This window comes from Hordeum vulgare, chromosome 3H (assembly GCF_904849725.1).
Source record: "Hordeum vulgare subsp. vulgare chromosome 3H, MorexV3_pseudomolecules_assembly, whole genome shotgun sequence".
Classification (NCBI taxonomy): Eukaryota; Viridiplantae; Streptophyta; class Magnoliopsida; order Poales; family Poaceae; genus Hordeum; species Hordeum vulgare.
Window position 1 is genome coordinate 481,810,658 of NC_058520.1, and position 17,235 is coordinate 481,827,892.

Sequence of the window (17,235 nt, forward strand, 5' to 3'; positions counted from 1 at the left end):
GCAGGGTACGACTACGGACGAAAACAAACGAGAAAAGAAGAACGACGTCCATTCTTGCTATCCCAGGCTGCCAGCCTGGAACCCATCCTAGATCGATGAAGAAGAAGAAGAAGAAGAAACTCCAAATGAACAATCAACGCGCTCGCGTCAAGTAACCTTTACATGTACCTGCAACTGGTGTTGTAGTAATCTGTGAGCCACAGGGGACTCAGCAATCTCATTTCCAAAGGTATCAAGACTAGCAAAGCTTAATGGGTGAGGCATGGTTAAGTGATGAGGTTGCAGCAGCGGCTAAGCATATATATATGGTGGCTAACTTACGAGTACAAGAAATAAGAGAGGGAAGATCTACGCATAACGGACGTGAACTACTGATGATCAAATGAATGATCCTGAACACCTACCTACGTCAGACATAACCCCACCGTGTCCTCGACCGGAGAAGGAACTTACGAAAGAGACAGTCACGGTTAAGCACACAGTTGGCATATTTTAATTAAGTTAACTTCAAGTTATCTAGAACCAGTGTTAAACAAAGCTTCCACGTTGCCACATAACCGCGGGCACGGCTTTCCGAAAAGATTTAACCTTGCAGGGGTGCTCCAACTAGTCCATCACAAATTACCACAAGCCGCATAGAAATCCTCAATCACGAAGCTCGCGATCTCGTCGGATTCCCTAGTGGAAAACCTCAACTCTCAGATTACCCAAAGCATCACCGGAATCCCGATGCACAAGATATCTCGTCAAAGGTAAAACTAATCCAGCAAGGCCACCCGGTGTGTCGACGAACCCGATAGGAGCCGCGTATCTCGTTCTCAGGACACACTGTCTATGCAAAGTGGACGGGAACCAAACCTCGAGTTGCCCTGTGGTGGCACCGCCGACTGCTAGGTGGGTGGACCAACACTCATGGAGCATAGGACGGAGCTACGGCACGATAAACATGCAACACAAGATATATATGCCATGAACGCGTCATGCATGCGAGTTCAAACGACACAGGCAAGGGGAGAAAGAAACAAGTGTCGCCACGGGGAGCGAGAGGGAACCATGGCGGCAACATGAAAACGATGCCACGACAACGTTCATATCCCGATAACTCATCGAGATATCGTGCCAACATATAGGAAGCGTGTGTGGGCACGTTAAGTAAAGATGGGGTGATCCCGTATCTCGGGTTCCCATGAGTCGGGGGCACGACGAAAAGGTAGACAACATGCAATGGGCAACCATATATAGCCGCATACATACATACATTCATACATCACTTTCACATGGTACATGACATGTCCCATCGGTATACCTTCGACGCATGCGAATCGGAGGGGTTCGGTCGAAGCGGACATCGTGGAGGTCGAGGTACCGGTCTCGTCAACGGTAGTCGTTCGCTCGGCGTCGTGGTTCACGGGTCTTCGACGTCGGTAGACGAACTCGTTTTCCGAAGATGGTCGGGGTCGTCGAGGACATCGTGGTTCTCGGTGAGCTCGTCGTCGACCCATGGCAGGCGGGAATGGTGCTTGCGGCAACAACAAGCGGCAGCACGAGCAAAGGCGAGCGGAGGCCACGGCTACTAGCGGCAACAACTAACATCTAGCCACTAGCATGCCTCAGCTAGCAACCTACATGAAACTGGCGGCTACAGCTAGCCACTAGCAGCAAGCTAGCAAGGCAAGCAAGCATCTACATCAAGCAACTACTGCAGCTAGCACTAACTATAGCAGCACTCGGCAACAAGCAAGCACAGCAAGCAGCAGCCTAGCGAGCTAGCATCTACAGCAACAGCAAAGCGACCCAAGCAGCAAGCAGGCATCGCAGCAAGAACAGCGTCAGCAATAGGCAATGAGCTACTACTACAGGCATCGGTCGGCAGCATGCACAGCAACAGCAAAAGTCACGGCATCAAGCGAGCAACGGCACAAGAAGACAGCAGCAGGAGCCGGCAGCAACAGTGGCAGACCAGCAGGCAGCAGCGGCACCAGCAAGCTTCGGCAGCAAGCAACGCAACAGCTAGCTAGCACCGGCTAGCACAACAACTTAGCAGAGCATCAGGCAGCATTCTGACGGCAACAACAACAAAGACAACATAAACGGCAGCAGCAACACAGGCGCCAGTAGCAGCAGGCAACGATGACGAGCTCTAAGGTGCTGCGGGTGCTGGCCAGAACTGCGGCGGCCACCGAGGAGGTTCCCGGCGGGGCCCTGCGAGGTGGGATCCGGCGTGGCCTAGGGGAAGAGGGAGGCCGCGGCCATGGGGCTGGTCTCTGGCGAGCTGCAGTGAGCGCGGTGGAGGTAGGCACGGACACAGGGAGTCCGAGGGGGCGGTGAAATCGGCCGGAACGGGCACGGGCGGCGGTGCAAGGCAGGAGGCGGTGCGGCGAGCGGCGGTGGGGCAGGAGGTGCGCGGCCTCGGGAGGAGAAGCTGGGAGGAAGAGAGGAGAGGGGAACGGGCGGCTCGGGCTCAGGGCGGCACCAGCGGCGACGAGAGGTCGGCGGGCGATGAAGTGGCGAAGAGGGAGGCGAGGCAGCAGAGAGGCTCGGGCAGGGAGGTGGCTGCGCGAGGGGGAGGGTGACGCACGGGGAGGAGAGCGAGAGGCTCGAGGGGAGGACGACGACGGCGCATCGGGGGGGAGAGGGATCGAGCGAGGCTCTCCTCACTCCGTGTCGCTAGGGTTAGGGGAGCCCAGTGGGCCTTGAGCCGGCTAGGCTTCCTCTCCCTCTACCTCAAAAATTTTTCTCTTTTCTATTTAAATAAGATAGAAGCTTGAGATAAAAAAGGTGCGTTTGGGAAAATAGATAGAGAAAAATATTTTCCTGGGAACCAGAAAAAAATGTGCAAAGTTCTAAAAATGGTTGGAGGAATTTTACAAACTATAAATTCAAACAAGTTTGAATTTAATTCCAACTGGTCTGATTTTAAAACCCAACCAAACCAAATCCGAATGGCTTGCAATTTCAGAGGGTGACCCTACATAATACATATGATTTATGGGCACAATAGGAACATTTATTTGGGTCAGATAATATTGGCAACCAAAAAAACGACTAGGAGGAAGTGGCATAGAGAATTTGGGAGGTAGGGCAAAGCATTGTGTCTGAGATCAAAAATGAATTTGGGATGACATCCGAGGATGCAATGGATTGAAATAAGTTGTGAATAGGAAAAAAATGAAGGGTCAAGGAGTGGCTAGGAGTAGCGGAAGAAGAAGAAGAAAAAGAAACATGAACACAATAAGGGAAGCAATCACAACAGAGATGATGGAGATGATGCATGATGTGTGATGAATGCAACAAACAAAATAAAACACACTGCGACAATGAATTAAAAGGGGAGTCTTCTGGAGCGTCGGTGTTAGGCTGTCACAAGCTGCGCTTGCACTTGGGTCAGGGCGGCCTCCTTCTCCTTCAGGGTAGCGTCCTTACGCTTCATCTCTTCAAGATGAGCGTCTTCACGCGCTCCGTGTCAGCAATGTGGGAGGTGTCCTTCTCCTGAAGGGCGGCGCGTAGCTGTTCCAACTTTGCCTGGTGGGCCGCCTCGCGGTCCTTCTTCTCCGTCTGGAGAAGACCCAGCTGTAGGTGGAGCTGCTTGTCCGCCTCGCGCAAAGCGTTTTGCTTCAAGACGGTAGTATCCAGCCGGCTCTGAAGATCGCCGGCTCGGCCTTCGGCCGTCTGGATCTGGACCCGTAGTGCGTTATACGCGTGCACTTGGGTATCATGAAGCTCCTACAAACAAAACAAACGAAGCAAAAAGTAAGATTCGGCCCGGCTAACTCTTAGCCGGCCCAATTCTCGGGGGCTACACCAAGTGGGTGCGCTAGCGCGCCCCCACTAAAAAAGCAATGACAAGCATAGCACAATGAGATTCGGCCCGGCCAATGCTTGGTCGGCCCGATTCTCAGGGGCTACACCCAGTGGGTGCGCTGGCGCGCCCCCACTGGTTCAAGAACAAGGAAGAAAACCCGAAATGAAGCAAAGAAAACGCAAAGGTTTGAAGACTCACCCTGGTTCGGTCTTCAAGGTGGTCCAGGTCGCACTTGGCCACCAGGGTTGCTTGCGTCACCTTGTCGCGGCTGCTGGAGAACAACGCCACCAGCTCCGGGATGCCACTGAGCTCGGTGCCTGGGGCAGTATCGCGCTTTCGGCATTGGCCACGCACCAGATATTCATGGGCTGGCTCCCGAAGATGGGGCCGGATCCTGGAGTGGCCGGGCCGTGGTTGATCACGACAATGGTGTCGTCTCCGGGTGGTGGGTTCGCGGCCGGCTCCCTCGACTTTCCGGCCGGCATTGTCTTCGCACTCGAAGGTGGATGGGTCGTTTCTGGCGCCTCCATCATCGCCTCCGGCGCCTCCATCATCGCCTCCGGCGCCTCCATAATCATCTCTGACGCGCCGTCTACATCAGCTTTAGGCGCGTCGAGGATCACGACAAGATCCACCGGCGTAGAGGCGGCCGGCTTGGCGGACTTGGCTCGTTCGGCTCCCTGAGTGCAGTTCGGCGCCGCCTCGCTAGCTGGCTCCTCCACACGTGCCCGCTTGGAGGGGTCGTGACTTGCCTTCGACCGCTTCTCCTTGGGGGGCTTTTTGGCCCGGCTGGGCTGAGATTGGCCTTCGGTCGCTTTCCGAGCCGCTGTATCCCAGCGAAGGGCGGACTCATCGTCGAGCGCCTTCTTGGTAGCATCAGCAGCCGCCCAGGTGGCTCGCTCGGTGGCGGAGGCAGTTTCCTCCTCCACCTCTTCGGCATCCCTGCCAAGTACAAATTGATGAGGAATCTATCCTCGCACAAGAATTTAAAAGAAGGTAATAAAGAGCTCTTACCAGCCACGACGGGCACCCGCTTCCTGCCGGCGGCGGCTCGGTGCTTCTTAGCGCCATCGCCTCGACCTCCGGCTGGAGGTCCCGTTGCGATGCGCTTGGGAGCTGGCTTGGCGTGGCGACCCCCTTGCCCTTATGCCAGGCCGCCTCGCCAGGCGCTGTCGTCTCGCCAACATTGCGACGGCCTCGCGTCATGGGAAGGCTGGAGACTTCCTCCAGGTCCTCTGGGTCTTCCCCGAAGGCTGCACCATGCAGAGTAGGCGGCGTCTCTTCATCATCCGTCCAGTCAAGAAGAGTAGGCGGCGTCTCTTCATCACCCTCCGACTCCAACGCATCCTCCGAATGTTCGGAGGCGGCGGCCCGTGGCTCTATCACCCCTTCATCCTCAATCTCCGAAGGGTCCCACGCCTCCACGTCGTTGGCTGGCGGATCAAGCACTTGCATGCGCTCGAACATCTAGATAGAGGAGTCGGCGTCCGGCTCAAAAAAGGAGAACAACAAGTTCAAAACAAGTAAAGAGGGTTTGGGGAGGTACTTACCATCGGAGCCGGATGGGCTCGGTCGTGAGGGGCATTCCCCATTCCCAGTCTCCGCCTTCATCCATGTTGGCGGAGGAAATCATGTTCACATTCCGGGCCACCGCGCCGGGTTGGAAGTTCTTGGTGGAGAGCCGGCAGGGGTCGCGTCGGCCGCCCATCTGGTAGATCAGATGCAGCCGTCTCTGTAGAGGCAGGACCCGGCGGGACATCATGGTGGTGAGCAGGTCACGGCCCAGCAGGCCGTGAATCTTCATGTTGTCGAGGTGGGCGCATATCTGCGACACCTCGGCAATCGGATTTGGAAGCATAGCCTTCCAGTTCCTCTTCTCCGTCGGAGGAGCGATGGCGAAGCGGAGCAGACTGATGCAGTCGTGGAAGGGGTCGACATTCTTGATGGAGTCTTACAGCGGCATTTGGGGGAAGTCGCACGTCGTCCTGTGATGCACCAGCGTCGTGCCGCATGGGGTCATCGACCGGGGGCCCTTGAGCTTCATCGCCTTGGCCTTGTCCATCTTCACGGACTGTTGTTTGAACAAGACCAGCTTCTGCCAGAGGTCGAGGCGGGGCTCAATCCACAGGAAACCACGACGAAGGAAGCTAGCTGAAGAATGGCGTTGGGCGCCAGATGATGCGGCTGCAGGCCGAAGAAGGTGAGGAAGCGGGCGAAGAAGTCGCTTACAGGGAGCCCGATGTGTTGCCCCTTCTTAGGGGCACTGCTGGACATGGTGGCTGACGGCGAAGGCTAGGCCGATCCTAGAAGCGGTTGATGGCGATGGCCTGTGCGACGGCGAGGACGAAGCATGGCTTCTTCTTCATCTAAGCTCAGAGAAGAAAGGGGCGCTGGTGCAGGGCGAGAAGGGGGTGAATGGCCTCCTCGATGCACTCGCACCCTATTTAAACCCCCACGATAGATCGTGGGGTGGGGATCCGGTGCGCATAACGCCCACTTCCCTCGATTATTACGGGCGCATTTACGCCCCTTGGAACCCAACCGTCGCGGAGTAATCTCCAGAGGATCCGTTCGCACGGGGGCCGAGGGGGCGTCGTGGCGGGACCCAGCGCTCAGGACCCGTCCCGTCACCTGCTCAATACATCATCACGTCAGGCCAGGGCCTGACACATGGCGCAACAGCGCAACTTGCGGCGAAGCCGAGGCGTCCCTTGGAAGCCAGCCGGCTTCCGATCCGACACCTCCTGCCGCACGCGGCTTAAGAAGATCATGAGCAAAAACCTCAAGCCGGTGAGGCCTCCCGCTCTGAGGCGGTGGGCCTCCCGTGCTTCGGGGACTACTGACGGGGGGATAACCCCGGGGTAGGCTCATCGAGCCTACTCCTTTGCCTTTCATATTAAAGGAAAAGCACAACTCTCTCCATGCAGCCGAATCCCCCTGGACGGCTAGGAAGCTCCTGCCGGCTAGGGGTGAGATGGTCAACTTCTCCTGGCCGGCTGGGAATCACCTGCCCGCTAGGGGCGAGACGGCTACCTCCTTCTGGCCGTGTGGGGGGCATCTACCGGCTAGAGGCGAGACGATCGCTCCTAGGCCGGCTAGCGAGGCCGCTAGCCGGCCAGGGAGCTCAGGTCACATCAGATCGTAGGTCATGACGAGACCCTACAATTAAAGTTGAATACACGTCAGCCAGGGTACTGGATTGGAGTGCACGGCATGTATAGTGTCAGCGGCCATGCCGCTGACCTACTCCAGCTCCGATCCATCATCCCCACACACTATCAGCCCTTCAAACACCCATTCCATTACCACACTCGACGTGGGAACAGTGGGGACGGACGTACTAGCAACCCATGACGAATCTCGCAAGACGACGTCGGACGTACTACACGTGTCCTGTGTCGGCCTTACGCGAGAGCTTCATTGGCTGACCGGCGGGTCCCATAGCCAGATGAGACCTTGCAGCCGACGGGCCCCTCCAGCGACAAGACAAGACCACTATGGACCCCCTGGCCAGCCGACTAGGCTGCCAGCCGAGTCCCACCTTTGTACTTTTATCCTTATTCTAGGTCAGTGGGTTCGTCTATAAAACCCATGGAGAGGGTCGGTCAATCCTTCACACACACACCCACACATGAGAGGTAGTAGCGAGCCGGCAGCTCCTTCTTCCTTCTCCGTCGAACAGCTCAAGAAGCACATTGTAACCACTCTGGTGCATTATACATTCCGACAGGACTAGGGGTATTATCTCTACGGAGAGCCCCGAACTTGGGTACATCGTGCATTCCTCGCTTGTACCAACCCCGTTCCCAGAGTCCGTCGGTGTCCTTTTGGTCTCCACCTCATATCTTTAGCCTGCTCATGGCTTATGTCGTGAGTAAACACCGACAGGGATGCGGCGGCTCGGACACACGCGTGTAACACGTGCGCTCTGGACGTGCACGGCAAGTGTTCGACGAAATGCCAGAGCACCCAAAAGAGCTCCAAAGCGAGTGGGACTGCACAAGGCTAGGCTAGAGTCTGCAAGATGGTTGGACATGAAAGTTCGGCTAGGGGGACAATCCACAATGCAGGTCAAAGCTTATGCCAAATTTGGCCATGCACCCAAGGTGCTTGATGAAATGCCAAAGGCTTCAATTGAGCTTTTCTTCAACCCCAAAACTCCAGATCATACTCTGCCAAGGTGTAAGCAATGGTGGCAGGGTTGGTGGGAGAAAAGAAGAAAATTGCTAGTGCAAAATTTTAAAAAACACATTTCTGGACAGCAAGTTAAAGCTAGTATCTCATGCATTGAAAATCATCCAATGGGCCTAAACTCCTGGACTTAAGATTTTGGTAGGGTGTTATACAAGCATCAAAAATCTCAAAGCAACTAGAGCAAGGAAAAACATGGTTGTGGTACAAAGTACCAAACTGGACCAGAATAGAAAAATAATTGGTTTGCTAGATTTTTCCAAAGCACAAGGTTGGGTTTTTCATAAAAGTGAATCTCATGCATCACTTGACATCCCCAGATTTTGTATAGAATTTTTGAAATATTATTTCTAGGTGTTGCAATTCAAACACAATATAGGGCCAGAAAAGAAAAGAAGTTAATGTGCTTAAATTTTTCAAAACACTCGGATAAGTTTTTACAAAAACATGATCCAAGAACATCCTAGGTCATCTTTAAGTTTTTGCAGAATATTTAGAAAATGTTATTAAACGGTTGTAGTGCAAAACAGGTCCTTAAAGGAATTAAAAATCTTTTTTGAATAAATAAAATCATTATAGCTAGTATAAGTATACTGCTGAAAAATAAAATGAATTGATTTGATGCTGTGCCTTCACAAGGAACATACCAAGCCCAAATTAGGCAACCATATACTTCCTACCTCCATACCTAAATATAAGTCTTTTTAGAGATTCTAATACAAAACTACAAACTACAAACGGAGCAAAATGGGTGAATCTCCAAAAAAACTTATACTCCCTCCGTCCTAAAATAAGTGTCTTAAGCTTAATACAATTTTATACTAGCGCTAGTATAAAGTTGAGACAGTTACTTTGGGACGGAGGGAGTATTTAAGAACTGAGGAGGTAGCAGAATGAAACACAGGCCGAGTTAAAACAGAACAGGCCGGACACTGGACAGCATCAGTCCAGAAAACTAAAGGATAGCTGCAGCTTCAGCAACAGCAACACCCAGGCACACAAACTTAACCAACAAAATTGCCACTCATTAGCATAGACATAAGAGTGCACTTAGTTATCATAGCTATGATGATTACTACTGTACCAATGATGGTACTCCACTCCATTAATATGACAGCAGATTTGTCTGATGAAACATCCTTTCCTTTGGAGCTCCATGCACCTCCTACTTCCTATAGTTAGTTGTGCTTCAGTACTACTACTACATGTACTATATTACAAGGTGGAAGCTAGCGCTTGTGTCAGTTCAATTTAGTAATTGTCCAATTTACAATGCCTTTCTTTCATTTTACTGAAGCGGCGCACACAGGCTGATGATGGGCATGGCGTCTCTTCTCTCGAGGTAAGCTGGCCTCGAACTGATCTTATCCTCTCTAAAAACAAACTCCTGCTCTTGTACTTGAGATTCATCATCTAAGCTTCACTTATTCCTGCAGACAAGCCATACTTGACGTTAGATATATATATATATACATCATCACAAGTAGTTCACATACATTCCAGCCTCTCTGCATTGCACTTTGCAGGGGGGTAAGACTAGGTTCCTATAATCCCTCCCCAAACCCCACCTTGTGTGGGAGCTTCTCTGGGGTCTGTCCTTTAGTATGTGTGTGTATGTGTGTGTAGGAGGATGGTTCTAGACTCCCACCCACACAACCATGACCCATCCCCCTCGCACGACAAAAGTACCCTTCGCTGCCACACCACAGCCACTCACACGAGCTGCTGCCTAGGAACTTGTTTCCCCGATCCAAGTCGCAGGGTGTCACCGTTTCTGCACAGCCGGATACCAGGACCCTCCATGGAGCAAGCTTCACCACTAGGGAGCATATATGTGGACCTCTCTTCCCAAATGGGCGACCCAAAGCTGGACATTATCTAGGAATCGCAAATGCCAAGCTAAGTCAACATATTTGGCTGGCTGCTCCACCTTGACAGGCTGAACACCAAGCAAAACCTCCTTCAGAAAAACCTGTGGACCAATGCTGCACGTTCTCGGTGCCCTAATGGTACTGAAGATCAACACCATCTCTTCACATGCCGTGTTTCTCGTAGAATGTAGTGTATGATTAGCGTTCTTCCAAGCACCAGATAATTCAGCAACATCTGGTCCTCACCGATTCTCCTAGGGCTACCATTCACCATCCGGCATTTCATCTTCGTTCTTGTTCTCTGGAAATTACGCGAGACTAGAAAGGCCAAAGTGTTTCGCAATGTTGAGCATGACGCCATGGTGTCAAAATCATCACTGACCTGACAGTTTGGTCCAACAGACCTAAAGTTTAGGGAACAAAAAGGAGGACACTTGTACACGCTGTCACTACCTGTCCTCACGATAACACACACACACACACACACACACACCCCCGGTTGACAGTTTTGAAAACCATAATCAAAAGGAAGTAGAGAACACAGACCTCAGAACGGTAAAACAGCTCATCTGCGTGATACCACCTGAAAAAAAGACACTGGGACTATCAGTATCAGAACTGAGAACAGAGTGATAAGTTGATGGCTTACATGAGAAGTACTTACATCTCCCTTGATGGTATTTGAGGCTTACAAGAATGTGGATCTTTGTAGCAGTTAAAACCAGCATGGGATTTAGCATCAAATAGAGTTCCTGTTTTCAGACTCTCTTCACGCGACCTTTCTTTGAATTCTTCAGTAGTTTCATGGCGTTGCTTCTGTGGCTTGTCTCTCACTTGTGTCCTGTATTCTGACACCTTGCTATTCAGAAAGAACTTTGTCTTGAAAACAGCTTTTCTACGCAAGATCACATATGCATTGATGCATTGCCACAGTGTCCTGAATACAGCACCTTTGACAATCTTGTAGCCACCTCTCTCAAGATCATTTATCTTTTTCCCTGTTACTTTTTCAAGCGCTGACAAAACACTGCTAGATACCTGCTGGTGATTGGTGACAGTGCCATCTAAGCTAGAAGGAATGGAAATCGGCATTTGCAGCTTAGGATCAAGGGAATGCATGGTATATTGAAATACCCAGAGATTTTTTCCCGCCTCTGTTGCGAACAACACAAGGTTGTCGCACGCAACATGGCAATCCTTATGTAACGACTCTTTCTTGTCATGACCAGCAACTGCAACAACTGCAGCGCGAGTCGTGTGGAGTGATACCTTCATTTGGGAGACAGCACCTGCGTAGTTGCCTCCATAATCAGCCTCTAGCAAGCCAGTATCAACAATGTATGGAGTTCCATTTTTGTCTGACAGTGCCGCCTGTTGATTATGACTGTTTCTTTCCTCTTTGCGAACATCACTGAACTGGATAGATGGGCGATATGAATATTTACCATCTTCAGCACGACTTCTCCTTAGGAAACCCTCAACCCACACACTCTGTCCGTCAATCACGAGTCCTACATCTTGCCCCGAGTATCGAACCCAGAACACGAAGGTTTGGTCCTTTCTTGATACACAGAATTTCTTCCCTTCAGGACCAACTTCATATATTAGATCCGAACCAGAAACATGCCAAGCTCGATAATGGCTGATCGCTCTCAGATAGCTGATTTGAGCCTTCCTCTCGTATGTCAGATCGAAAATGACGCTGTTCTGAAATATTAATATCAGAAGAAATAGGTTAGGAGAAATTTGTACTCGTGAAAGGTAGGAAAAGGGTATATAACATGGACCTCTATTGAGAACAAACTGAACAAGTGTAATTCATGTTTGCTGTATAGGTAAACATCTATGATTGAACTCATGATAAATACAACTTTATTACCTATGTGCTCTAAAGATTGTTTGCTCCACAGGTTTATTACTAGTGATGAACTGATGATTCATGGTCAGTACATAAATTACCTTTACTTTTCCACCATCAGGTTCTGCAATTTGCTTGAGACTGGTGGGTCTAACCAAGGTTGACTCATAGAACAACCTCTTTTTCATTGGTGACCACTCTTTGAAGAATTCATCCTCGTCTTTCACTAACATTCTACCAAGCTCATGTTCAATTTCCTTATCTGAAAGTTCCTTTGCGGCCCTCTGAAATAGCATACAACAAGTCAATTCTATGAACACAAAAGGCACACCTGTGCACAACCATATGTCATGCCCCACATGAAATGCTTGCACAGCAATCTTTGAAGCCTTAAATGTATAACATGCCATTATAACGTACCTTAACAAACTGGGATCTCCATGGATCAGCTTCTTCTATATGTGCTTGATCTGCCACCTGAAAAGCATATTTAAATATTTGTGTTGGCCAAGAATTAATATTGTAAAGATTTTAATGAACCTGGAAGAAAAACTAGTAATAAATACCATTTCCTTATTTTTGCGCAATGCATATTCCATTATACAATTAACAGTCCAGTTAGGAAAATCTGAGAGTTGCATGGTAAGTGGAAAGAGGACTTGCACAACTGCAAGATCATTGTTGGATGCGGCGATCAGTATTGGTTTCGAACCATCCTATATAAAAAAACAGAAGCCAACCAAAGATCAGTTTCATTTGGCTCCGCAAAAAATATGCAATATTTAACGACAAATGATTGTACAATATGAAAGGATTGCTTCACCATGCTGCATAAATAATCCAAAATTACTGCCCAAAAGTACAATAACTTCCAATTAAAAAGCAAAAGATGACTTCAGGTTTGCATAGAAACGCAAACAAAGATAATCTGTCAATATGTAAACATGCAAGTGGAGGCTTACCCTTGACTCATGTATGTGATCGTGGAATCTGTGTGACTGTGAGTTGCTAGTACTAAGACGATAAGCCTCACATGTGATCTTAGTACATCTAACAAAACGATCTGCTATATGAACCTAGTTGCCTGCTACATTTATGCCAATTGCAAAATGCAATGTCGTGGTAGTAACTTCATTGAGCTGGAACCTCCTCATGGTGATGTAGCCATTTCAAATGCTACTCTGCATGGAAAACTTAGGACAAGGAAGAACAGAAAAGATCTAGTTAGACCCTCATCTACTTGCTTTGTCACCCCCCCCCCCCCCCCCCCCCGGGGCAAGCAAGTACAAACATGGGCAAGTCAAGAAGGAGTTGTGAATGCATAACTGGGATAAGGAAGTGCATGAATAAAATCATGTAAAATGTATAACTTACTTTGTTACAGCTATTTGGATCATACCCAGCTTCAAGAAAATAGTTGACTATTTCGATGCTGCCACATTTTGCCGCATCATGTAGTGGGTATTCCATAGTCTCTGGAGCTGCACCTGCCTATGTTGCAGAAAGGGAGGCACAGTCTTAGGCAGCACATACAATATGATTAAAGAAATGAGAAATCTACAGAGGGATTAACTACAAAAATGAAACTATTTTCAGCGACACCAAAAGGCTAAAAATGATGACTCACTGCTAAGAGGAAACATTTGAAACAAAGATGCATAAGTCTCAAAAGTGTAAGTATCTGAACAAAAATAAATGTAATGGAAGGAGCAGAATAAATCGAGCTGGGGTTTCTGGACTATAAATGCTCCTTGTAAAGAAATACTCCCTCCATTCAGAAATATAAGATGTTCTAACTTTTTTTCTTTATCAGATGTATATAGACACGTTTCAGTGTGTTTGCTCACTCATTTCAGTCCATATATAGTTCATTGAAATATCCAAAACACCATTTGTGAACAGAGGGAGTAGTATGAAAGTGTTACAATCAGAGGCTCCAAGTAAGTATGTTTTACCAAGGTAATGCTCATATTAGTTTGAAAAATTCCCTAGTGCTCTTGATTACCATATATGTTAAATGTGTTGCTTCCCAACCTAATATTTATGTCTGGTTTGGATATAGACCCCAGATTGGTCAAGAGTTACAATCCTTAAAACCAATTGATTACTGTACACTTATTGTATAAAATGTTTGAAACTTACCTCCGTGAAAAGAATAATGTGACTTCCAGCTAACAGTACAGCAAGACCACATTTCAAATGAAAAGAAATCTCAAGAGTGTTAGCATCTAAGCAAGAACGGCGCTTTGAAGAAAAGGAAAAGGTTGACAGTTTGGTGATTTTGGTACATATTTTGAGATGTTACCGATACTTTTAATAACTTACAGTTCCAGACACATTTATCAAGACTTTATTACCTACTACAGTGTCTTCTCCAATTATTAAAACTATAAGTTACATTTTGATTCCTCCCATTTGTCTGTGTTCTGCAGTCTAATAAGATCATTTCCTAGTATGTATTGACTAACCTTAAACGATGAGACATTTGAACCATCTCAGAATGACTTACAATGATAGCTTTCCATTAAGCACTTAGTACAAAATAAATAGTGGGAGTCAAAGCTTAAGACAGCAGGACGTGGACTGCAGTAGCCATTTAATGGTGGTGAGGCAGGAAAAGCTACGATTTCTAGATAAATAACGGGAGTTCCATAACATTCCTTGTGATATACATATACTAACTAGCATATTGCCATTCATATCTATCATTTGTAAGAAAAGAAAAATATGTGTACTATGAGCTAACAAAAGTACATTTTCCCTAAGGTGATGGAAGGTACCACTGAACTTTCGGTGTTTTCATGTACACACAGGTAAAAAAAATCCTTGATGGTTGATGAGGGGTTATCAAGTCTTCATATGTGACGAATGTTCCATTTTACTAGCTCTGAAACATGGAGGGGTTATCAAGTCTGACATTTTGATAAATGTGAAAACACTAGATGTGTTATCTTTGTAATTTTGGTAGATGAGGTGGATTAGTATATCCACTGTCACAGACAGTGGTTAACACTTATCAAACAATCTACCAGATTGATACTTCTATATTTGAAATTCATGCAACGATGCACATTCCAAGTGTTTCTTGTGCTTCTCCAACATATTGTATTTTTGAGTTCAATGAGGTAGACTCTGATTACTTGCTCTTAACTAGAAGGTGTCTAACATTGTTTTCATTTTTCTATAACCTTGCAAGCACTTCTTCTCGTGCAAGATGGTGTAGAAAGAAAATTTGTGCTTATGGCTACATTGTGTAATTCCAGTTTTGTTTTATCAATCTATACCTTCTCTATGTGTTGTTTAATCAGACGCTTTTCTTGCAATATCTATTATGTGATAGGTACATTACTAAAAGTGAGGACTTATTCACTGAATTATATCTGATAACACAATGTATGTGCCTATGACTGTTTATAATCTCCACCTTATAATTTGAACGAAGGATTCGGTTCAATTTATATGATACACAATTTCTCACATAATTATTTGCTTTTCCAATCACACGGAAAACTGGCGGATGATATTACAACAATATGGCATAGCAAGTTTGGAACTAATAATGTTATTATTCTCCAAGAGTTATGACATGAAAATTTTAGCAAAATACATGTTTTGAATAGCATATTATCAAATATATATGAGAAAATGAAACTTTATTCGCAAAATTAAACAGGATAAAGAGGGTGCACGCGCGCACTTGCAGGGGCCACTATGCTAGTTTTGACAACTAAAATTGTACCTGAACTAAAGCATTGAAGCAAGCAAATGAACCAGATTTAACAGCGCAGGCAAGTGGGGTTCCCATCATAACAGAGTGAGAGTTAACAGGCACACCATTCTCAAGCAGAATCATCACAAGTTTTAGGTCTCCTGTAAAAGGGAACAGATAATAAATACCAGATTGGGAATCTTATAAAAAGGGGATGCATGTGGCACAATTTTACCCCTAATTGCTGCGTTGTGAAGGTTTGTGATTCCAAGCGAAGATTTAACATGCGGGTCTGCTCCATTGGTAAGCAACCATTTGGCTGTTCCAACATGACCATTTTCATACCTGGTCAAACAGGCCGTGCTAGTCGGGCCAGCCCGACAATCCACACGGGCCTGGTCCGGCACGACTTAAACGGACCGTGCCAGGCACGCGGCACGTCTCGGGTCGTGCCTGGGCCTGGAGGCTGGACAGGCGGGCCGGCACGACACAGTTCATTTATTATTTTTACATATTTTTGATATTTTTGATATATATATATATATACATAATATATGGTCCAATAAACCTAAAATAAGCCCATAAGGCTAAAATTATACAGCCCAGCGTGCTAATCGGGCCAACAGGCCGGTCCGTTTAGTAACCGGGTCGTGCATGGGCCTGGAAGCGCAGCACACGGGCTGGCACGGCACGGCCCGATTACTAAACGTGCCTCGACGGGCCGTGCCGGGCCAGGCACATTTAGCACGGGACGTGTCGTGCCGGGCCGGGCCGGCCCGTTTGGCCAGGTATGCCGACGGGGTCGGTCTGTGGAAGACTTGGATTGGTTTTGGTCCAGCCCGCTGCGCTTCGGCCCACTAATAAGCTCACTGCTGCTATGCATCACAAAAAAGCATTGTATTGTCTTAAAAAGAACATGGTACCCCTAAAAAAGGAAAAGCTTGGGACAGCTGGCAGATCCGACGAGACGTCCGGTGCCTCCAGCGCATGACATGTGTCCTATGTGTGGCCCGCACACCGTATTATTCTAATTACATTTTTGTTCTATTTTTTCTGCAACATCATCTTTGATGCAAAAGTTTCTTTCGCAAAAAATACCTATGTTGCGAAAAAGAAATACCCAAAAGAAATTCTGCAGTAAGATCTCAAAAATATGCAACAAGACCTATATTGCACACACAAAAATCTACAACAAAATCTCTGTTGTATATGTTTTTGCAACAAGAATTGTGTTGCAAAAGAGAACTTGCAACACGATCTCTATTACAAAAATAAGGATAATGCTCAGCCACAAAATTTGTGCCTGATCTGATGGCTCGCAACCCGGCGAAACTTTTTAAAACATCCGTCGGTCAACGCATAGCACATCCCATCACCAAAAACCTTCAGTTTCTCAAAAAACATTGGGATATTTGTGGGGTGATAGTTTCTAAAGTGGAAAGTGCAGAGGAATTTGTGAAAGTAAGTATGGACGACACTGCTTTTGACGAGGAAACAGGCATTGGGCGTACCGAGGCAATTATCCGTGATTGTATAGGAGCTCCAATTGATGGGGTAGCTCATGTTTGCCATTCATTGATACATCGTCGACTGCAGAAGCGTGTGCACTTTGTGATGGTTTGATCATTGCAGGTAACTGTTGTTGGAAATATGCCCTAGAGACAATAATAAATTAGTTATTATTATATTTCTTTGTTCATGATAATCGTTTATTATCCATGCTATAATTGTATTGATTGGAAACACAATACTTGTGTGGATACATAGACAAAACATTGTCCCTAGTAAGTCTCTAATTGACTAG

General features: G+C 47.5%; 1 protein-coding gene across 1 annotated transcript; it reads right to left on the reverse strand.

Moving 5' to 3' along the window:
- Positions 1 to 9,000: 9,000 nt before the first annotated feature.
- On the reverse strand, positions 9,001 to 15,766 carry LOC123440240. Its single transcript, XM_045116818.1, has 9 exons — positions 15,667 to 15,766; positions 15,462 to 15,592; positions 13,097 to 13,213; positions 12,289 to 12,438; positions 12,143 to 12,199; positions 11,824 to 12,006; positions 10,529 to 11,571; positions 10,411 to 10,447; positions 9,001 to 9,423 (listed from the first exon to the last, which is right to left on the reverse strand). The coding sequence occupies exons 2-9, from the start codon at positions 15,573 to 15,575 to the stop codon at positions 9,418 to 9,420; spliced, it is 1,707 nt and encodes a 568-aa protein (XP_044972753.1). The 5' UTR covers positions 15,576 to 15,592; positions 15,667 to 15,766; the 3' UTR covers positions 9,001 to 9,417.
- Between the last annotated feature and the right edge of the window lie 1,469 nt (positions 15,767 to 17,235).

Excerpts from the sequence above, each read along its gene's own strand:
- LOC123440240 (XM_045116818.1), bottom strand. The coding sequence starts at position 15,575 with ATGATTCTGCTTGAGAATGGTGTGCCTGTTAACTCTCACTCTGTTATG. Across the intron at positions 13,214-15,461 it reads GCTTCAATGCTTTAGTTCAG|GCAGGTGCAGCTCCAGAGAC; the intron begins GTACAATTTTAG and ends TCTGCAACATAG. Across the intron at positions 10,448-10,528 it reads CAAATACCATCAAGGGAGAT|GTGGTATCACGCAGATGAGC; the intron begins GTAAGTACTTCT and ends TCTTTTTTTCAG.